This window comes from Natrix helvetica, assembly GCF_964273705.1.
Source record: "Natrix helvetica genome assembly, chromosome: 2".
Classification (NCBI taxonomy): domain Eukaryota; kingdom Metazoa; phylum Chordata; class Lepidosauria; order Squamata; family Natricidae; genus Natrix; species Natrix helvetica.
In genome coordinates, this window is record NC_138552.1 from 242,497,560 (window position 1) to 242,517,496 (window position 19,937).

Genomic DNA, 19,937 nt, shown 5'->3' on the forward strand with positions numbered 1-19,937 from the left:
AGGTAAAAATGATATAATAGACCATGAGATATGGAACAATATTAACTCTAGAAGAAAAGAAGAAATTACAGAAAATCAAAGCTGGATTTGTGGGCATGAGAAGTCCTAAGTGAACTGGGGGGTGAGGAGAAGCAAAACACTGTTTAAAAACAGTCTCTTCCAGGCAGTAGTTATTTTTAATCTAATATTCAAAGCATGCATACTTTTCAAGTTATTCTTCAAAAGTATCTACTTTTTAAGCAGCAATGCTTGCAGTGATTTGTATCCTGCTCCTTTGTTTATTTTCCACATTATTTTCTCAGCAAACATTAAGACAAACCTCCTCTTTTCCAGAAGTAATTCTTGGAAAGAGGAGTGCTTTGTTTTTCTATCAAGTAATTTGTTGGATAGTTCTCTATTTTATAAATAGAATAATAGCTTTACCTCACTCTGTTTTTTTTAAACAATATACAATTATACAGAAATTAAAAGACACTGACTTTAATTGAAACACATTTTAAAATATATTTTTGCTTGTGTTTTTATAATTATATACCCTGAATTTCCATGTAGTTCTATTATGTAAAAAGCCTAGTAAAATAAAATACACAATCTTTGAGGGAAGTTATTTAGGTATAACAAAGTATCATAAAGCTGAATTTTTTATTTGGGTAAAATAAATAGGTAAAAGAACAAGATGCTGAACATTCAGCAAATCACTAGATAATTATATGACTTCATATTTTTATTTATTAAGTTTCCATGGCTACTCATCACAAGTAAGTGACGCTTGATGGTGAATGAACATAAAACAGTTAAAACAATTACAATATAATACAAATGTAATATTTTTATTTATATGTATAGACTACACATTTCCCTCATGAAAAAAAAATCAACCTAAATATCAGTATAGCTAGGAAACATGACCCTTCATACCCTCTGGGCTTTGGGCCCAGGCTCAAAGCCAGATCTTCAAGGCCTTACAAAAGGCCAAGTGGATCAGAATTTTGCTTACAGTTTATTCTGCTTTCTTTTTATCCTTCAACATGCAACCACTTTCTTTCAGCTGATGGAATATCATCAATATGATTCAAGTTGCATTTTTAAGAGACAAGACAAGCCAGTATATTTCCTGCATCCATTCATAAAGTGATTTTAATGGGATTTCTCAGCAACCATCTTCAGAGATTATATTGGAATAAAAAGTATGGCATTGAGTAATTCAAAGTGCTTATTGCCGTACCTCATAAACATATACTTTACCAATTTTTTTTCAAATGATGACATTACTTGCACAAACTTTATGGCAGACATTAGGATTGAAAAATAAGACTGCGTGGATAAGAAGGGGTACCTGTAAATAGTACTTCAACTAAATTTATATGGCTTTCACAGTTGATTTATGCTCATACCTATTTTATACTGTACTGTTCTTCCATTATAATTAAGAATGTTATTAAAAAAACTACCCTGCAGCCCTATCATCTCTCTTGTGTTTTTCTTGGATTATGCCATTCAGAGGATAAAATATAGGCGTAATTGATTTTTGTGATCTGAAAAGCACATTAACTAGTTTAAATGTTAGTATAGTTTATGATAGTTGCAAAAAAAATTGTCCAGCCTAGCAGCATGGATAGAGTAAAATTTTAAATGATGAAACTCTGATTACTACGTATATGAAATACTAAATTTAATGTCATTGATCTATATACATATAGAACAACTATGTAAAGATATTCATGTTGTGGGGTTAAAATGAAAGGAGATCCCCATGTAAGTTGTCTTACAGTCCTGGAAAAGCAGGATATAAATTAAATAAATGAATTCATTGTTTGATAGATTAATAATAAGAAATGTGTAAATCACCTTTTTCATATAATCTCTTAGGATAAAGTAAAACTAAACTAAACTGTTTTGTTCTCTGTCTTTGTGTTTTGAATGACACTAGAAATCAAAAATAGAGATGAGACAGAATATTATGAAATTTGGAACAAAATGTATCAATCTTTGGAAATAAGGTAAAGGAGTCAGAACAGAATATTTTGAGGATTGTAAAATTGGAACTGGATATTATATAGATAAATATATAAAGGATGATAAGGGTTATGTTAATAAGATTAATGTAGCTATGTATGATAAGTAGAAACTATTTGTTGTTATGTTAAAATATGTATGGAAATGACAAACCAGAAAGATCCCTCTATGTCCAATGTTTTTAATGTTTATTCAATAATGTTTATTCAGTTTTTGGGGGGCTCTTGTTATCTATAGCTACTACTGAATCCTTCTTTTTCCTAAAGTCCCTTCGGGGAGAGGGGGCGGTCTATAAATCAAATAAATAAATAAATAAATATACTGTACTTCCCAACAAGCCTGGATGTCTGTCTGTCTGTCTCTTGTTCTTGAAAAAGTAGAACTAAAACAAGTACATTCTGCACAGCTTTTCACAATTTATAGTGCTGTATTATACATCTTCCCCTGAGATTCAGAGGAAGGCAAGATACTGCGTTGCTCTTGTAGGGCTTTGCATAAGAATAAAAGGGCTAATATTTGGGTGGGGTGTGTGTGATTATTTCTGTTTTATTTAACCATCCAATAGGTAAATGGTTAGGGCAAAAAAAAAGCTTACAGTGTAGTGCCACCAATTCCAAAGCACCACATAAAGCGAGGAAATATCTTGTCTCCTCTAATATCTTTAAATACCTTATGAGGCAAGGAGTAGTTCTTTCACTTTGCTAAAATAGGCATTATAACAAGATATTAATTAACTGGAAATGTCTTTTTCTTTCTTTCTTTCTTTCTTTCTTTCTTTCTTTCTTTCTTTCTTTCTTTCTTTCTTTTTTGCTATTTACAGGCATTTTAGTAAGACTATGGAGGAGCTAGTTCATGATCTAGTCTCTGCACTGGAAGAAAGTTCAGAGCAAGCAAGAGGTGGCTTTGCAGATACAGGTGATCATTCTCGCAGCATCTCATGTCTTCTAAAACGCCAGGCTCGAAAGAGAAGAGGGAGGAAAAGACGTTCCTTTACTTCACATCATCCCTGGGAGACTGGACATTGTTTAAGTGAAGGTTCTGATTCCAGCCTTGAAGAGCCGAACAAGGATTATAGAGAGAACTATGCTGCTAATAAGAAAGACCATAGTGATTCTGATGACCAACTGTTGGTTGCAAAACGCAGACCAAATTCAAATTTAAATAACCTAAGAGGCAAAAGACCTCTCTGGCATGAACCTGATCTAGCCGTTGACAATTTAGGTAATAGGACTCTGCGTAGACGTCGAAAGGTGAAACGAATGGCAATTGATCTACCTTCTGAAGTAACAAACAAAATTATGTTGCCCCAACCAGGCAACATTAAGGACCAGGAAATGGACAATGACAACAGATCTTACTCCCATCAAGAACTATCAAAGAGTAAAGTTAAAAAAAGAAAGCTAGCAGCAAATAGGCAAGGCCCAGACATTTTGGATGAAGGTGTGGTCATAGAGAATGATGAAATCAATCCTGTGAACAAGGATAAAATGGAGTATGAAGAGCAAAAGGGCTCAGATGAAAACATGAGTGACAGGTTGTTTTCAGTTTTTCTTTTAATTGTGAAATTTAGATTATTGTGGTACTGTTCTTATGTTAAAGTATTATGTTTTGCTTTAGGATTCCGTAGTATACTGCCAAAGTTGAACTATTTGAAATTGTTTAAAGTCTTTCTGCCATTCTGCATTAAATCTTTCACTACAAACTCCTGTACAATGCTACCCTATTTGGCCCAATTTGTAAGTAAGTTACAGGGGTCAGTGGTACTTATTGTCAAACAAGTATGCAGAGCATTTCAGTAAAATAATTTTAGCCTCCTTGAGTTTTTTTCTATGACTCATTTTTTTTTACTTACATAAGTAAGTAGATATTTTTTACTTTAACTTCTCCTTACTTAAAGGAGAAGTAAGGACAGATAGTTCAAATTTTAATTAAAAAATTTGAATGTATAAAGTTGATAGGATACAATTGTTTATTTCCTTTTTAAACACTTTATTGCAGACGTTTACATTTCTTGTAAACTTACAGTCCGGGAGACTTTTATTCACTCCCAATTATGTCATGTTTATAAAGGAATTTAAATATTAGAAAATATTGAAAAAAAAATATTCTGTTTTTCACCATCACTAGCACAACTATTCTTGGGAGATGCATCACAGTGTTTTTCAAACCAGAATTCCACTTGCTCTATGCTGATAGTAAGTTCTAAATTAGCAAGGGTATTTTTATCTATTTGATTTCCCCTTTCCTTCTACATGCCTCTGCCTTTTTATTGACAAATTTCCATCTTTATCCTAGGAAAAGCTAAGTTGCCAAGAAGCCTGCTTTCTAAGGCTTTTTGCTGGACTATCAGTAAGCTAATGATTTCAGGATAAGGATGACACGTGAACATTGTGGCTGCTCTGTCTATATTAATAGTAACCTGAAAAACTGCAAAACTAAAGAATATAAGATAGTAAAGGAAATAAGAGCCATGGTGGCACTTACTTGCTGTTAGAGTGCAGTATTGCAGGCTCTCTGCCAGCAGTTTGATCCTGACCGGCATAAGGTTGACTCAGCCTTCCATTTTTCCAAGATCAGTAAAATGAAGACCCAGATATGTGGGGACAATATGATGACATTTATAACCTGCTCAGAGAGTGGTTGTAAAACACTACCAAGCAACATATGAGTCTAAGTGCTATTGCTATTTTTTATTTTAAAAATTTCTGCACACTATAGTCATTTTACGATTTTTTGAAGATGAGAAGCTGGGTAGGATATTAATATATATGTAATTAATAATTTCTCTTTTTTCCAGTATGAATAGATTTCATATAACACTATCTCTATATTCTTCCTAATGCTTTTCCCTTTTAGTAGAATGCCTTTTATTTGTTGAGAACTTTCATCCAACAATAGCTGTAGTTGTTTACTGAAACATTTGCCTCATCTTCCTTTAGCATGGGAAACAAAGGCATTTAACTGATAAACAGATTGGAAATAGGGTGCAGTTCACAGGTGTAGCTTGTGCTTGACAAGCCATTTCAATCCCTGACTTTTTAAATAGTGTTTGGAAAAAAAGATCTGCCTGGAACCTTGAAAACCAATGTAAGCCAATCTCTGCACTAACAGAGGTAAATGGATCAATAGGTTGACTTGTAAACACTTTTCAGTATTTCCTAACTGTTGTATACAATAAAATTGCCAAATAATTGTATGGAGAAAACTCAAAAGAACCATTGGAAGAAAACTGAAAGGGCTTCCTTAAAATCTTAATTAAAAAAAAAAACCTTCATAGGCATTTATAAAGGACATTTCTAATTTGATTTTTTTCATGGCAAAATTGATCCTGTTCTGCTTTTGATAAGTGCTCTCCTAGATAAGTGGCAGACACTTGATGCCCTGAACTATTAAAAAGAATTTTTAACATATATAAAAACTGAAGTACTGCTTATAGACGTTGTAAATTAGCACCAACAGAGAAAACCAGCAGTTACTGTGATAGATGCAGTCATGTGATTGCACAATTACACACTTATTAAGCAAATTGGCATTGGAAAGCTTTGATGCTTTTTAAGTCCAAACCTTATTATTGCAGACAGCATTGCAATTCAGTTCTGGCTAAAAGTGATGATTGGATGATTGCTGCATCCTTTTAGGTACGATCAGATTTCTTTCCTGGTTATAATTGTTACTCGCTTGCCTACAGGCATAGATTATACTGATTTCTAATTTACAATTAATGAAACTTTGCGAAGAGGTGAATGTTACTGAACACAGGTGATTTTTTTAGCATTATTAACAATAGCTTTTTACCAGAATTGGTGAAACTCGCAGCATTTCTTTTGCAATTTGGGTAAGTAAAGTAACTAAGCATCCAGTTGTGTACAATAGAGTAGAGTAGAATTCTTTATTGGCCAAGTGTAATTAGACATACAATGAATTTTTCGCTGGTGCATAAACTCTCAGTGTACATACAACAAAAGTGATAGAACAGTTATATTTTAAAAGTTCAAAAGTACACTTAAAAAAAAACCCAAATCATCAAAGAAATTAGGCACAAAAATTGCTAAAAATCTAGTTCAAAGATACAACTTTAAAAGGAGTTTAAATAACAAAGTTAATAATTGTTTAAAAAGTTAAAATATAGGATTAGATTGAATTAAATTACTGGATTAATTTGTATTCAATTACTGGTACTAAGTCTGTGGACTAAGTTCAAAATTGATACAGTATCAATTTATTGATAAGTTATTCCCTTTAGGATTTATAAATAGATGGGAATTAACCTCAGCTGTACAAATGTGAAAATTCACTGCAAATGTTAAAAGGTCCCCTTTTGTTGGTCACAATTAAATTCCAAATAAAAAGTGTATTTCAAGTTATTGTGGGATTTTACTTTTTATCTTTTAGAAAAATCATTATTTTTGTGAAACAATAGTTCATTGGCAGTGATATTTTGATAAGTTTTAAAACTCAGGACTACTTACTGCAGAAAATTAGAAATGTTTGGATATTGATTGCATTCTGGATCTTGATGCTGTTTTACAATATTAAATGCTCATATTAATTCTACATTTGTACATAATTTTCTACATTTTTTACTTATAAATGTAAAACATTTGGATAATGAATATAAATATATGTTGTAAGAAACAGAAATTAGAAAGTAGTAGATATTGGTTTTTTTGTTATATTGACTTTTTTCTTATTTTTCTTATTGATTTAAAAGACAACATTGTACAAAAGCTCTTCTTTTTAATTAAACAACAGAATAGCATCAGTATATATTATTTAATTAACAAAAAAAGTGAAAGCAGTCATATACAATTTTACTCAATTCTGTCCCACTCCCATTTTGCACATTAAAGCTTTCAAAACAAATTCAGGAGAATGTGGCTGGCAAAATTGCAGGCAGAATCTGGAAGTGGCAAATATACAATACAATAATACAATAGTAGAGTTGGAAGGGACCTTGGAGGTCTTCTAGTCCAACCCCCTGCCTAGGCAGGAAACCCTATACCGTTCCAGACAAATGGCTATCCAACATCATCTTAAAGACTTCCAGTGTTGGGGCATTCACAACTTCTGGAGGCAAGCTGTTCCACTGATTAATTGTTCTAACTGTCAGGAAGTTTCTCCTCAGTTCTAAGTTGCTTCTCTCCTTGATTAGTTTCCACCCATTGCTTCTTGTTCTACCCTCAGGTGCCTTGGAGAATAGTTTGACTCCCTCTTCTTTGTGGCAGCCCCTGAGATATTGGAACACTGCTATCATGTCTCCCCTAGTCCTTCTTTCTCTTAAGCTAAACATACCTAGTTCCTGCAACCGTTCTTCATATGTTTTAGTCTCTAGTCCCCTAATCATCTTTGTTGCTCTTCTCTGCACTCTTTCTAGAGTCTCCACATCTTTTTTACATCGTGGCAACCAGAACTGAGTGCAGTACTCCAAGTGTGGCCTTACCAAGGCATTATAAAGTGGTATTAACTAACACTTCACGTGATCTTGATTCTATCCCTCTGTTGATGCAGCCTAGAACTGTGTTGGCTTTTTTGGCCGCTGCTGCACACTGCTGGCTCATATTTAAATGGTTGTCCACTAGAACTCCAAGATCCCTCTCACAGTTACTACAATTGAGCACGGTACCACCTATACTGTACCTGTGCATTCTGTTTTTGTTGCCTAAATGTAGAACCTTACTCTTTTCACCATTGAATTTCATTTTATTAGATAGTGCCCAATGTTCAAGTTTGTCAAGATCCTTCTGTATCTTAAAGCCTATCTTCTGGAGTGTTGGCTATTCCTGCCAGCTTGGTGTCATCTGCAAATTTGATGAGTTCCCCATTTATTCCCTCATCCAAATCATTGATGAAGATGTTGAAGAGTACTGGGCCTAAAACAGAGCCTTGGGGTACTCCACTGCATACTTCCCTCCATGTAGATGCAGTTCCATTGAGGACTACACATTGAGTGCGGTTGGTCAGCCAATTACGAATCCATCTGGTGGTGATGCTGTCTAAGCCACATTCTTCTACTTTATCTAGTAGTAGGTTATGGTCTACCTTATCAAAAGCCTTACTGAAGTCCAAGTAAACTATATCAACGGCATTCCTCTGGTCCACTAATTTTGTCACATTATCAAAGAATACAATAAGATTAGTCTGGCATGATCTGTTTTTGACAAATCCACGTTGACTTTTGGCTATTACTTTGTTTGCTTCTAGGTGTTCGCAAATTCGTTGCTTGATTATTTTTTCCAGAATCTTTCCTGGTATTCAGGTCAGGCTGATAGGTCTGTAGTTTCCTGGATCTATTTTTTTCCCTTTTTTGAAGATGGGAACCACATCAGCTCTTTTCCAGTCCTCTGGTAGTTCCCCGGTGTTCCAGGATCTCTGAAAGATATAATTCAGTGGTTCTGAGATCTCGTCTGCTAGTTCCTTCAGAACCCTGGGGTGTAATCCATCCGGTCCTGGTGATTTGAACTCATCTAGGGTAGACAGGTGCTCACTTACCATTTTCTTCCCTATTTCAATTTGTGTTCCTAATCTGATTTTTGTGGTGCTGCTTTTGACAGGTTGGACTGTTTTATCCTTTTGTGTAAAGACAGATGCAAAACATGAGTTAAATAGTTCTGCTTTCTCCCTGTTGCTTGTCACCTTCTTGCCACTTTCTCATAGCAATGGACCAATTGTTTCCTTAACTTTTTTCTTGTTTTTAACATGTCGGAAGAAGCTTTTTTTGTTAATTTTTACTTTTGTGGCAAGCCTTTCTTCATTGTGAGCCTTAGCTTTCCTCACTTCATCTTTACAGGCTCGGGCTATTTGCTGATATTCTCCCTTAGTTATGTCCTCCTCCTTCCACTTTTTATACTTACCTTTTTTGTCTTTCAGTTTGTCAGATAGTTCTTTATGCAGCCATGCTGGTGTCTTTTGGGAGCTGATATTTTTCTTCTTCATTGGTATTGTGCTAGACTGGGCTTTTGTAATCTCGTTTTTCAAAATTTCCCAAGCTTCTTGAGTTGTTTTCCCCTTGAGGATTCTCATCCATGGAATTTTTCCCAAGCTCTCTCTAAGTTTATTGAAATTAGCTTTCTTAAAGTCCAAGACTCTAGTTTGGCTTTGTTCTACTACTTGTGTTTGGATAATGTTGAATTCCAATATTGCATGGTCACTTTCCCCCAGGGTTCCTATGGCTTCAACACCTTCTATCATTTCCTCTCTGTTAGTGAGGATTAAGTCCAATCCTCACTAACATATTATATCCTTTCTTCTTCTAGGGAGAAAGCTGCGCAGTTTAGCTTTGGGGTTATCTGAATCTCCATTGTATTGGACTCCAAAAATTCCCGAATTGTTGTATCATCTCTTTTATATCAAGTTTTACAGTTTAAAACTTGACTTTTACAGTTTAAAAGTTTATGCTTATGTTCCTTGAGTTAAATAATCTCTTTTTAAATGAATGAATGAATAAATAAATGGCAATAGCACTTAGACTTACATGCCGCAATGAACATTTATGAGATAGGTCCATAATATTTCCAAATGTTAAGAATAGAGATTCTGGCATGGGGTACCTATTTTTCATGCAACCAAAAGCTGAAATAGTTTTGACTCAAATTTCCTCATTCTCCCCCCCCCTTTTTTTTTTTCTTCCTTTTTTTAAAGTGAGTAATAATTTTAGGATCAAGCTGAATAGCACAGCATAAGAAAGGAACAGTGAGCCTTTGATGGAAGCAGATAATAAAATGCATCAATTGTATCAGCACCTCATTGCAGTCAGGGTCCCATTAGATTCCTGTGGTTTTATGTGCCAAAAATAATATGTTCTGTAGTTAATGGAACAATGATATTTGCGGTTTGATCTTTTTTTTAAAAAAAAATAATAATATCCTATTTTCTTTTAGATTTTGTTAAGGCTTAAGTTTCATCTGAGTGCAATCTTGCCTGTTTAAAATTTTATGACTGAGATATCAATTGTACTTCTGATCTTTTCTTTTTCCCTATTATCACAGTGAATCCAGCAGCCTCAGCAGTAGTGATGCTGGTTTGTTTACCAATGATGAAGGAAGACAAGGTACTGAAACATTTTAAAGAAATGTATCCAGTTAAGTGGTTGTATACTTCATAAGCAGATAATCAATATCTTAGTTTTTGGATTTTTTTTACTAAAACATTGAATAGAAAATCCAGTTTGTCGGGGTTTGTATGTGTTTTTGCTCTGTTTTTCCTTTAAACATGGAATTATCTCTAGAGTTAATAGAACAATTTATCCCGTTCCTATAAAATTAACATAGAATTCTTTCTGATAAAATTTTATATGAAGCCTAAAACATCATAGTGCAAAATATTTTGATTTGCTATTTACATCTGAGTCATTAAGTGCTTTCTCAGACAGACCATGGGATGAATTCTTTTGAGTGGATGTTCCCATATTGCTATTGAAAGACAGGAGCTAGAGTCTTTATTATACATCCAACCCAGATCTTAATTCCTCATGGTGATTCTGAAAACTTTCAGCCGAGCTATAACAAATCCTTGCTTCAAGTGGCTGCTGTTCCAGGATGGCATTTCTGACATCATCCACCCTTTTTACCAGTTGTATCACTCTAGCCACATGGAAAATGAAAAATAGCTTTAGGGCACTTTAACAAAGATGTAAAAATTTCAGATAATTTTGTGAAGGGCATTTTAGAGATTTTCTTTTGAATTTTTAATTTCTATGAACCGTTACCCTCGATAGTCAATATTTCTATGAAGCTGTCATCTTTCATTTGAAAATATTTTTTTCAAAACTTGTTTCTTAATCTTAATAAAATTAAGTTGATTTGGTCATACCCATTTGTTCTCACACACACACACACACACCACGCCTGTGAATAAACCAGAACACAGCCTTGGCTGTTTGCCACTGTTTAATTACTGAGATAATGAATCCTTTGGCTGAGGGCCCAGTCAACTCACGTTCAATAGAGTAGCTCTGCAGCAACCCAGATAATTCAAATGAAGCAACGCAGATAGTCCACGGCTAGAATTCACAGATAGATTTTCTTAACTACTAATTCGAACGGTTGTTTCCTGCAAATGTCCCCTCCCAACACCTCACCTATAATCTCTCTTGGGAAGGGCCCAAGATTAGCAGGCCTGGCATAATCTCCGATTAGCAGGCCTGGCATAATTACAACTGTTCCTCCTGGTAAATGTACTATTAACTGGTTATTTTAGGGGTATTGTTTTTAATTTAATCTGTGGGTGTTTTAGGGGTTTAAAATTATATTTATATATACTGGCTCTGTACAGTTCTTTTTAATTCCATTTTAACCTCCTCCATTTTAACTGTACATATTTAATTCTATTTATTGTATCTTGATATATTCTTTACATGGACTGTACACCGCCCCGAGTCCCTTTCGGGAGAGGGGGTGGTCTAGAAGCACGGTAAATAAATAAATAAAATAAAGGGCAATCATCTTCTGTGAGTTAGCCTACGGAGGTGCTGCTTCTGTTTCTCAGGGACAAACTGCCTTTGATCCTCCCCACTGCTCCATGCCTCAGGCCCCTCCTGGTGGCCAACCAGCCTCTCTGGTCCCTGCTCTGAATCTGAACCCTGCACAGGGTCCTCCACATCGTCCAGGGCAGACTCATATGGTTCCTCGCTATTCGAGTCCATCAACAGCTCAACCGGATCCTGCTGGACCACAACACCTATTTATGATTGTTTCCTTTTATTTACCACACAAATTATAAAATTAAGCTAATTCTGTATCATTCTAATCTGCAAACAACTGATTCCACAGATTTATACTTTTTAAAGTATATTTTGTTTTATCAATGTTGAAACTACAGTAAGTGAAATAGAATTGTTTGGTGTTATCATTAAAATATTAGGTCTTCAAATTATTTCTCAGATTTCTAAATGACTAGCAAATAGAATTTCCATTTCCTTTAAATCTTATGCTAATAAACGAGAAATCCCAATTAGAGTTCTGCTGCCAAAGAAAATACAATATAGAAGAGAAAGAAGAAATAGTTCTTATTACAGATGAAACTTTTAGATGGATAACAAACTTCAATATATCTTTCTGAAAAACATGTGGAATGTTTCTTATAGGTGATGATGAGCAAAGTGACTGGTTCCATGAAAGTGAACCTGGAGGTGCCTGTGGGATTACTGGAATTATTCCTTGGTGGGAAAAGGAAGATTCAGCAGGACTGGAAAAAGAGATGCCTGACCCTATCTTTGAAAGTATTTTAACAGGCAGCTTCCCACTTATGTCACATTCAGGCAAGAGAGGTCAGTAACTTTTAAAAGATTGTTTTGAAATTATAGTTATATTAAATTAAATATTGTTAATAGAATTTGAAGTCTGCAATCAATTTACTTCTTTTTGATTCCGGTCTAAAGCTTACTTTGTTGAATATTGTAAAGGTATTTGGATCCCAACTGGGTTGGAGTTTCATTGTCAAAAGTTCAGGTATTTATGGAAGAGAAAAGGACATAGTTTGGGCTGATAGTGTCCTCCCCTTACAATTCTGTATGCTACCTCCAATACTTTTCTAAACATTAGTCAGTATTCTAGATCTTATTTCTCCCTTCTCCTCTTTACCTGTCCCGTTGTGTTCTTTGGTAAAAACTAGCTTTTTCTTTTTTTAAAAAAAGTTTTTGATACATTCTGAAGTAATAATTGAATCCATCTTCTAAGAAGATAGCAGTGCTGCTCTCTTACAGCAAATATGCCAAGGACCTTGTGGAATGCACACCTGATAAAATGAAGTATGGTCCATAGTAAAATTAGTTTTCAATGTGCCATGAGATTCTTTGATATTTTGTGCCAATTCATCCTGGTTTCAGGATGGTTTATTACTAAGAAAATGAACAGTTTCTATTTCAAACCATTGTTTAATTCAAAGCTCTTTATTTTAAAGGAGCGTAAAGTTCGAGGCAGGTCTGTTTCAAGTTTGTAACTGAGCTTGAAACATTTCCCAATGATAGGCTGTTTTACACGTGAAACAGTTATTTTGCAATTGAAGCAAGGCACTTCAAACTTGAAATGGAGTATTTAAAATTTGAAAGAGTTTTGAGTGAAAAATCCCTAGTTATTATCTGCAAGATCTGCATTTATTCCTTTTAAAACTATTAAAAGAAAATGAAGACTTTTCAACAGTACCATCTATACACATAACTCTATTTCATTTTTTTCCCTTTTATAACATTTTTGAAAATTGCAATCCAGTAAACAATCTAATTTGTTGTGCCTTATCTGGTTATTCATCTTTTGGACAATGATATGACTACCTTTAAGAGAGTTATTTATAAACATGTAAAATTATCAAGTTTCCAATGTTGGAATGATTCCAACACACTGATAGGATTATTTAATAGTACAAGTAAATTTCATATAACATGTATATGTTGATCCATGCCTGATAATGCAACACCATATTTTATTTTCAGATAAATGTAAATAAGGAAATGTTTATATCTGTCATCATAGCTAGTATAGGATTCCAATATAGCAGAAAATTTAATTGAATGTATTTCATGAGAATAGAACAACAGAATAACAAAGTTGGAAGGGGCCATGGAGGTCTTTTAGCTCAACCATCTGCCTATACAGGCAAATGGTTTTAAAAGTTTCTTAAAAACTTCCGCTGTTGGAGCATTCACAACTTCTGGAGGGAAGCTGTCCACTGATTACTTGTTCTAACTGTCAGGAAATTTCTCCTCAGTTCTAAATTGCTTCTCTCCTTGATTAGTTTCCACTCATTGCTTCTTGTTCTACCCTCAGGTGCCTTGGAGAATAGTTTGACTCCCTCTTCTTTGTGGCAACCCCTGAGATATTGGAACACTGCTATCACATCACCCCTAGTCCTTCTTTTCATTAAACTAGACATACCCAATTCTAGCAACCATTCTTTATATTTTAGCCCTCAGTCCCCTAAACATCTTCATTGTTCTTCTCTGCAATTTATACTCATAAACATAGAATTTAGGAAAGCATGCGTGATATGCAGAGTAAAAGTTCAACTGCTTAATCTGTCATTGGCAATGCCTTCGAAACCTACATACTATAAGGAGATTGTTGTCTTTTCTAGATAATAATTGCAATTTCCTTTTATGTCCTTGTACTATTTATGGTGGCTCAGTGGCTAAGACGCTGGCTCAGTGGCTAAGACGCTGAGCTTGTCAATCAGAAAGGTCCGCAGTTCAGCGGTTCGAATCCCTAGTGCCGCATAACAGAGTGAGCTCCTGTTACTTGTCCCAGCTTCTGCCAACCTAGCAGTTCGAAGCATGTAAAAATGCAAGTAGAAAATACGAACCACCTTTAATGGGGGGGTAACAGTGTTTTGTGCACCTTTGACATTTATTCATGCCAGCCACATGACCATGGAGATGTCTTCAGACAGTGCTGGCTCTTCAGCTTTGAAATAGAGGGAGCATCACCCCCTAGAATCAGGAACGACTAGCACATACGTGCGAGGGGAATCTTTACCGTTACTATTTATGTGCAATTTTCTTATACAATAACTTTTAAACCAAAAGAGAATTTTAAACTATTGTAGTTTAGAAAAATAAATCTTTAGATTCTCCCTTTATAAGTGTATATTACTATATATTAATTGAACTGTAATTTTATTTCTAGATTTCCAGACAAGGCTTAGTCATCTTCATGGAATGCCAGCCAGGAACATCAAAAAGGTAACAGGGAACACAACTGCAATGGTGAGCTGGTTCTCATAATTTATTGTGAGCCACATTTTCTTGTTAAATTAAATAATTTCCAGTATCAACTGTCTGTGCAAACAATTGTATAAAACAATTATCTTACAGTAAAATCTGAGTCTCCCACCATTTTTAATAATTGACTTTTTTTCAAAACTGTACAAATCCATGGTACACAAAGTAGAGCTGTATTAAATGATGATCTGATTAAATGATGACAATCAATGACAGACACGATTTATTTATTTAGCATACGTATTTAACATTATAACAAATGCATTTAGCAATTGTCTCAAACTTCTGTCTCTTATATTTGTAATTCTATAGTATAGATTATCTGTTTACCTCTTAATTCTGGAAAAGTCATGTATTTTTTACCCTCAAATGTCTAAGGTTTGATCATTAGAATGCAATGTATGAAATACTATAGACAGATTTGGGGAAACCTAATTTTAATCTTCATTATTATTTAGAACAAAATCATTTTTGTTCTGGAAACTAAAAAATTATCCTGCTATAATAGACAAAATCTGAAAATGGGGTGGTTGTGCGGGGGGGGGGGGAAACTTGAACCTGTGAAGTTTATGTTAGGCTAATATTAATATGCATTGGATTTTTACATGTATGCTTGATAAACATGACATTGTGTTCGTATAAAAAGTATATTTGTGAAACTAGTTTGGCTAACTAAATGAAATTTTAGATCTCCTTGTGCAAGAATAACAGTTATGGGTTAAATCTACTTTAAGACCTTGGCCTGTGAACTTTGTCTTTAGAGGTAATGAATCAGATGAATGGTGTCTAGTCGCTGGTTACAGATCTCTGTATTTTTATTTTTGGTTCACTGCTTGCTTGAACATATCAGGGATTTGTAGCCCATTTTCTAGGCTTATTGCAATCTCATTCTAGTATTTTATAGGTGCTATTACAACTGATAGATTAAGTTCATGATACTGATGACACATGACTTAACCAAACTAAAACCTGCATTGCTCTAAATTGTGAAAAAGGTGATTAAGTTTCAATTGCTGGAAGTATGCTGTGGGTGTGTACACGCACATTAATGTTCGTTTGTGTATATGTACATAAATGGGAAGAGTCAAGATTTGTTTTCTGATATAAGATCTTAATAGTTGAAATATTTTCTTTTTCCTGGTAAAATACCTCCTACAAAATATATATTTGTATGATGCATACAAATATTACTGATATTAAATAATTTTCAGAATTCTGGATAATTTACATAAGTTTTTATATAATAAATTACTACTGTTTACTTTAGAAATATAACACTGGTGAGGGTATTCTGGTTTCTTTGTAAATTTGATAGGAAAAGTATTTTTGTGGATAATTTTCATTCTGGTAAAAAAAAACCATCTCTCTGCCTGTATGTATTAAGCTTGCCTATTATTATTATTATTATTATTATTATTATTATTATTATTATTATTATTATTATTATTATTATTACATTGCTGCTTCATGCAATTTAAAGAAGGATAAAGAATAATTTCAGTACAGCTGATTTCCTACTTTAGAAGCAGCCTATACTTCCTACAGTCCACTACAGACACACCTAATAGATTTGCTTTGAAAATTTGACCTGTCATGACAGAAGACATAAAGTTATTAGTTATCAGTGAAGAAAGTTCAAAAGCAATCTTAAAAATGCTGAAAACCAATAACAAAAGGAGGAATCTAATGCCTGTGACATCTGGTAATGCTGAACAAGAAGTAATTACTGCTATTAGACTGTTACACTGAAAGCAAAAGTGCTTTTAGAAAGATTAATTCCCTGAGCTAAATAGGATACTGCAAATGCAACTCTTTGAACAGAATTGAGATGATGACCTGTTCTTTCACTTTTAACACAGATGAGTTTGCAAAGCCTGTGCAGGAACAGTTGCTCAGTGCCTGTGAAAAGAAGAAAGAACTGGGAGGAAGGGAAAAGGACATACTTTCTGATGAGGTTTCATCTGAATAAAGGGTGAAATCATAAACTGCATAACAATGCACATAGAGCACTGACCATGCACTTCTGTTCAGCTTGATGAAATCATATTATTTAATAGATTGTATAGTATGTAATAGATAAAACATTATTAGTAATAGGAGCGCAATGTAAATAAATCGTTCTATAGTGTTTGTGCATCCTAAGAACTCACCTAAGTGGGTCAGGAAAGGAGTGAAGAGATACAAGGTTGTGTTTTGCTTCGCTTTGTTTTGTTGATCAAAAGTGTAAGTGAAAGTATTACTCAAAAAAATGGGCAGTCATTTTTCAAGGATTCTGGAGAAGCTGAAATCTATGTACCACATTGCTGGCAATTCTGCCTTCATTATATATTTATGTTGAAAGTTCCAAATTGTTTTGTCAGTTAGAATGAAATGGTTTATATGTAGCCTTTTAAAGTATAAATGTTTCCAAGAGGCATCTATATAAAATCAAAACATAATTAAAATCATAATATCATTGTAATATAAAGACTTATGCTGCAATTTTTTTAAATGAAAGAAATTGACTGAAATGTGAGGAGAGGTACATCTGTCCTGATATTCTTTCTGTAATATCATTTATTTATTAGTGAATACTTCTGGTGGTGGTCAGTGTAGTCCATCTGTTATATAGTATTAGAATATTATTAGTCATGGTTCTATTAATTGCAGAACAATATTTTCAAAAATGTTATTGAATGTGGTATAGCTTGCACTTGATTTAAATTCTGTGAAATATGTGGACAAAACCTCAGATTGAGATACTGCCTCATAAACTCATTGAATTGTTCTGCTGTATGCATTTGTTTCTCAGCTTCTACCTGTAATGTGGAGGTAGAACTTCTGAAAATTATATATATATATATATGTGTGTGTGTGTGTGTGTGTGTGTGTGTGTGTGTGTATTAGATAGATAGATGATAGACAGATAGATGATAGATAGATGATAGATAGATAGATAGATAGATAGATAGATAGATAGATAGACAGACAGACAGACAGACAGATGATAGATAGAGGGAGAGAGAGGGGGTGGAGGGAGGGGGAGAGAGGGAGGAAAAGGAACATTCAAGAAGCATATTATGTTGGTGTTTTCCATTAAGATACGCACTGAAAGAAGATTGCCACAGGGTCTATATCATACTGTGCATCTCTATTTTTCCTAATAGAAAGTCTGAAAATATTGTAATCCATAAAATGAACACATGTATAAGCTTGTTTTATTGGAAGAAAAGGTGAACAGTTTTGAGAATACCTTTTTTGAGAAAGGAAACTTTGCCAGAAGTTCCTGGCAAAGACAAATTAAACTTAGGAGAGGCAGAGAAAGGAAATAAACACTCAAGAACATTGAGTCACTTAGTGACTCAAAGAAGCAAGTAGATCAGGAGGTATGGCTCAATCTCTCACTCCTGAAGACAGTCCACAGTGGCCTGAATAAACTAACCAATCTCAGAAAACAGTCAGCCCTCCATGGCTGAAAGAAGTCCAATCATCACATTGGAGAAATGTATTGTGGTCCTTAATGCCCTGCTGAGAGAAACTGAGGTTGCATTACAGGTAACCCTTGTATTACAATCACTTATTTAGCAACCATTCAAAGTTACAAGAACACTGAAAAGTAACTTATGACCTTGCATTTAAAGCTGTCATAGCATGCCCACAGTCACATGATAAGAATTTGGTTGTTTGGCAACTGGCATGTATTTATGACAGTTGCAGTGTCCCAGTGTCATATGAGCCCCATTTGTGATCTTCTCAGCCAGTTTGTGACAAGCAGAATCAGTGGGGGAAACAAATTTGGTTAACATCTATACGATTCACCCAATAGCATGGCAAAAGTCGTAAAATTGGGCATGATTTACACCTTACACATAACAGTCACCTTGCTTATCAAGTGAAATTCTGGGCCCAGTTGGAGCCATAAATCTAGAACTATCTATTGCAGGCAGTTCTTGTTTATTTGTTGGTTAATATATTGCAGGAGGTATGTTGTTCTCACAATGTTCATACGTACTGCAGGATGTGGGAGGCAGGCTTTCTCAAATCCATTGATAATCTAACAATTATTTTGGGGATGAAAAATGCAGACAGAAGGACCTTGATAGAAATCCAGATAATATGACTCCTGTGCAAGAAAATGAAGAGACAAGGAGTAGAATTAATATTTCCCTAGTTTTTCCAGTTGTGGGTCATATTGAAAAAAAGGGGAAATTGTTTTATGTACAGAATATTAAAAGAAAGCAAAGTTGTCTTACACACAAAAGCCAGTTCACATGCACATTTAGCTCTTTTTTTATTCATTATGTGTCTTTCTAATGTAATCTCATTGAATCTACTACAGATTATATATACATACACATTTGTCTATTTGTGTTTGTGTAATTATTAGTTTACATTGTGATTTTATTTTAATTTCTGGTATATTAAAATAGATATAGATATATTTGACTTTCAATTCTTAAGTGTAGGAATATAATTTAAAACTATACTTTTTATTCATGTCTTTATTTAAAAAGAATTTTATTTGAGCTGTTATTGGTTATGCTAACACTACAATTTTAAGAAACCAGAAACTTCTTTTGGGTTTGATGGATTTCTACTCTTTAAAGAGAAACAAAACACTAAATATTTCTAATCCTGCATTATTTACCGCATGAATGGGTAAAATACTACTTTAAGACTCATAAAATTTAGAGGAAGAAATCTGCCAACTGTAGCAGGAATTAGATTTAGGAAGAGAGGTACAAAGTCAAAATATTGCTACAGAATTAAATGTCAAAAATCTTCTTTAATAGTAGATATATAGTTCACAGTGTCTGGTTATGATTAATACATTTAATCTAAATCACTGAAAGTTGCTCTCTCCTTTTCCATAAAATACAATGAGACACAAATCAGTTTTACTATAGGTGGATAACAATTGGAAAATAATGCATCTTCCCACCCAATAAATTGTCAGTTATACCTTTTAACTAAATCAATTCATCTTTTCAAAATTTATTGCAATTTCTAATAATAAATCTTCTCAAATGTTTATTCATTTGCTGCCTGATACATTTGCACCACTTTTGCTATAGTCTATTGTTGTTGGGTTTTTTCCCTTTTGATTCATTGTAAATTATAAAGCTATTCCGAATCTATTCAGAATACTTAAAAGTTAAAATCTACACCCCAACCACTTCTCTTTTTTGTCCTTTACACATTTTAATACCCTTCAACTTTGATTCAGTCCAAT

General features: G+C 34.0%; 1 protein-coding gene across 6 annotated transcripts in view; it reads left to right on the top strand.

Annotated features, from left to right (window-relative positions):
• GPATCH2 (G-patch domain containing 2) overlaps positions 1 to 19,937 on the top strand; it is a 103,874-nt gene that overhangs the window by 2,540 nt on the left and 81,397 nt on the right. For 4 of the 6 annotated variants that reach the window (XR_014174507.1, XM_081942683.1, XM_081942682.1 and 1 more), the window contains exons 2-5: positions 2,837 to 3,550; positions 10,002 to 10,063; positions 12,098 to 12,280; positions 14,631 to 14,710. Coding sequence is in view for 5 of the 6 variants with exons in the window: in XM_081942683.1 (XP_081798809.1) it covers positions 2,837 to 3,550; positions 10,002 to 10,063; positions 12,098 to 12,280; positions 14,631 to 14,710 (1,039 nt within the window). In the remaining variant the exon portion in view is untranslated. Of the gene's footprint in view, positions 1 to 2,836; positions 3,551 to 10,001; positions 10,064 to 12,097; positions 12,281 to 14,630; positions 14,711 to 16,584; positions 17,024 to 19,937 lie in introns of those variants that run through there. The other 2 variants (XM_081942686.1, XM_081942684.1) reach the window with 2 other exon arrangements.